General features: G+C 51.7%; 1 protein-coding gene across 1 annotated transcript in view; it reads right to left on the bottom strand.

The window, feature by feature from the left end:
• Positions 1–358: 358 nt before the first annotated feature.
• The window catches only part of dscaml1 (Down syndrome cell adhesion molecule like 1), a gene marked incomplete at both ends in the record, with an annotated part of 41605 nt that continues 38371 nt past the window's right edge, over positions 359–3592 (bottom strand). The window contains 3 exons of the mRNA XM_084438489.1: positions 359–906; positions 1465–1773; positions 2179–2373. Coding sequence (XP_084294615.1) covers positions 359–906; positions 1465–1773; positions 2179–2373 — 1052 coding nt within the window. The remainder of the gene's footprint in view (positions 907–1464; positions 1774–2178; positions 2374–3592) is intronic.

The following is a 3592-nucleotide window of genomic DNA, read 5'->3' as shown; positions in this document are numbered from 1 at the left end:
TTCTTCAGAGTAGAGCAGTAGTACAGATGGACAGAATAAGAATTAGACAGTGAGAGGAAGAATGAGCAAGTAAAAAGATATACGGAGAGAGAGAGAGAGAGAGAGAGAGAGAGAGAGAAAATAAATCAGCCAGAGAAAGGCAAACCCCCTGTGCTGTAAGGACTCCTACTCCGACCCCTGCCATCACCCCTTGTGGCCCGTCGATCTGAGCCAGACAGGCGGGGAAGGGGTGGAGGGGGGAAGGGGGGGTCGGGGGAGTCATCTGTGCGTGTGTGTGTCTACCTCACCCCTCCTCCTCCAGTGGGGGGGGGGGCGATGGGGGCGGGGCTCCGGCTAGCTCGCTCACGCCCCCCCGCTGCTAAACCAGCGTGTAGGACTTGGAATAGGCCCCCCCAGCTCCGCCCTGCTTCTGCAGTCTGCCCAGGCCCGAGGAAGAGCTGCTTTCCAGCAGAGAGTCTCTAGACCCCCCGACCTTGGAGGACGCCCCTCCCCCGGGCGCGGAGGCGGCGGCGGTAGCTGCAGCGGCGGCGGCCGCGCTTTGGGCCGCGGAGGAGGAGGAGCCGGGCATGGTGAGAGTCCTCTGAATGAGGGAGGAGGAGGCGCTGGAGCCTCCCGACGCCCCTCCGCTCGCTCCCCCTCCTCCACCGCTCCCGGAGGAGGAGAGGCTGGCCGGGCCCCCGTGGCCCAGGGCGAGGGCCTGCTGCTGGGGCTGGGGCTGGTTCTGGCTCTGCTTGGCCGGGTCCAGGGCCTGGGCCTGGTGCCTGCCCTGGCTGTGATAGGACCGCTGCGCCAGGTTCCGGATGGAGGTCTCACGGGGAGGAACCACGGGACATGGGTCGTGGTGCTCCGACTGCTTCCGGAAGAATGGGTCGGACTTCATGTAGAGGGGGAGGTTGCAGTAGTCACCTGGAGGTAGGGAGGAGGGGGAAAGAGTGAGAGTTAGAGAAAATGCACATGCGAGAAAGATTTACAAGGTCATTTTTAATTCAAAAGATCCTACTGACTGACCACCATCACCACTCATCCATGTGGTTATCCACTCTCATTCAGAACAGAAGACATATTTCAATTGTTCTTAGAAACAAATGACAATAAAGTTGCATTGTATATCCTATTGCATTGTAAATATGCACATGCGCACACACATACACACATAGTCATACACAGTCCTACTCACTGTACCCATAAGCACTCATATGCAGTATTTTAGTGATATGTTAAACTGTACTGACTCTTGTATCTTGCTTGTGTATTGTTTTCTTGTAATGTAACGACGACCACGTTGTGTTTAAGTATGCTTTCACGTGCTATCCTCTGGGATGTACTGTTTATCCAATCAATCAATCAATCAATCAATCAATCAATCAATCAATCAATCAATCAATCAATCAATCAATCAATCAATCAATCAATCAATCAATATGCCAAAACACAGGTCAAAAACAAAAAAGAAGTGCCGCTCACTCTTGGCGCGGTGCGGAATGGGCACGGCCACGTTCTTGCCGCGGTCGTAGTCCTGGGGTTTGGGCGGCGAGGCCGTGAAGCGGCAGATGCCCGGCTCGGACGGCGTGCTCATGGAGGTCATGCTGTCCGCGTTGTCGTTGGTGCCCGTGGTCATGTGGTCGGAGGAGCTGTCGGAGACGAAGCACTCGGTGATCTCGAACTTGGCGTGTTGCAGGTGCTCCTCCAGCTTGGCGTGCTCGTATGCTCTCGCCAGCTCCTCGTAGGTGGAGGAGGCGCTCTCCGTTGAGACCATGCTGTTACGCCCTTTATCTGGTGGGAGGGTTGGGGGGGGGCATTCATTTTCAATGTTTCATGAACGTCATTATAACGTCAAGATTCAAGATCAATATGACCTTGACCTTGAACATTCAAGGTCAAGTTTTATTGGTCATGTACCTGTATATGGTGCATACATACAGTAGTAGGAATTTGACTAGGATAACGGTATACACTGATTACACTGATGGAGACGACATAGGACATGGGTGCAAGACAAGACAGGACAGTGTAAAGATATGAGAGTGCAAATGCAATACAAAAAAACAGTGCATACAAAATACAGTGCAATATAGAAGAAGTCAAGAAAACTGTGTTGTGTATACGTATATGTGGGTGAGTGTGTGTGTGCATGTGTGTCTGTGCGTGAGTGTCTGTGCGTGCGTGTGTGTGCCTCACCGGTGTCCTGCGAGAGGCTGGCGCTGTAGCTGTCGCTCTCGGTGACGGTGATGCCGTGCTGGCTGCCCACCGTGCGCCAGTCAGAGTTCAGGGTGCGGGCGGGCGTGGACGACTGGCACTTGGTCAGGGTCCACTGGCTGGAGTAGCGGTTCCTGGTGCTGTGGGCCGACTTCACGCTCTTCCGGGAGACCGGGTCTGGTAGAGGGGGGGGGGGGGTAGAGGAGGAGAAAGGTAGCAAGGGAGAAGAGTGAAGAGAGGGGAGAAGATAAGAGGAGAGGAGAGCAGAGCAGAGCAGAGCAGAGCAGAGCAGAGGAGAAGAGAAGAGAAGAGAAGAGAAGAGAAGAGGAGAAAAGAGAAGAGGAGAAAAGAGAAGAGAAGAGAAGAGGAGAGGAGAGGAGAAAAGAGAAGAGGAGAAAAGAGAAGAGGAGAGGAGAGAAGAGGAGAAAAGAGGAGAAGAGAAGAGAAGAGGAGAAAAGAGAAGAGGAGAGAAGAGAAGAGAAGAAAAGAGAAGAGGAGAGGAGAAAAGAGAAGAGGAGAGAAGAGAAGAGGAGAGGAGAAAAGAGGAGAGGAGAGGAGAGGAGAAAAGAGAAGAAGAGAGGAGAAAAGAGAAGAGAAGAGGAGAAAAGAGAAGAGAAGAGAAGAGAAGAGAAGAGAAGAGAAGAGAAGAGAAGAGAAGAGAAGAGAAGAGAAGAGAAGAGAAGAGAAGAGAAGAGGAGAGGAGAGGAGAAAAGAGAAGAGAAGAGGAGAAAAGAGAAAAGAAGAGGAGAAAAGAGAAGAGGAGAGAAGAGAAGAGGAGAAAAGAGAAGAGGAGAGGAGAAAAGAGAAGAGGAGAAAAGAGAAGAGAAGAGGAGAGAAGAAAAGAGAAGAGGAGAGAAGAGAAGAGGAGAGGAGAGAAGAGAAGAGAAGAGAAGAGAAGAGAAGAGAAGAGAAGAGAAGAGAAGAGAAGAGAAGAGGAGAGGAGAGGAGAGGAGAGGAGAAAAGAAAAGAAAAGAAAAGAAAAGAAAAGAGAAGAGAAGAGAAGAGAAGAGGAGAGGGGAGGAGAGGAGAGAGGAGGAGAGGAGAGAAGAGGAGAGGAGAGGAGAGGAGAGGAGAAAAGAGAAGAGAAGAGAAGAGAAGAGAAGAGGAGAGGAGAGGAGAGGAGAGGAGAGGAGAGGAGAGGAGAAAAGAGAAGAGAAGAGAAGAGGAGAGGAGAGGAGAGGAGAGGAGAGGAGAGGAGAGGAGAGGAGAGAAGAAGAGAGGAGAAAAGAAGAGAAGAGAAGAGGAGAGAAGAGAAGAGAAGAGAAGAGGAGAAAAGAGAAGGAGAAGAGGAGAAAAGAGAAGAGAAGAGAAGAGGAGAAAATAGAAGAGAAGAGGAGGAGAGGAGAGGAGAGGAGAGGAGAGGAGAGGAGAGGAGAGGAGAGGAGAGTCTCACCAA

Source organism: Borostomias antarcticus (genome assembly GCF_949987555.1).
Source record: "Borostomias antarcticus genome assembly, chromosome: 1".
NCBI classification, from domain to species: Eukaryota; Metazoa; Chordata; class Actinopteri; order Stomiiformes; family Stomiidae; genus Borostomias; species Borostomias antarcticus.
Note: the sequence above shows the minus strand (reverse complement) of the source record. Positions and strands in the feature narration are given on the sequence as shown.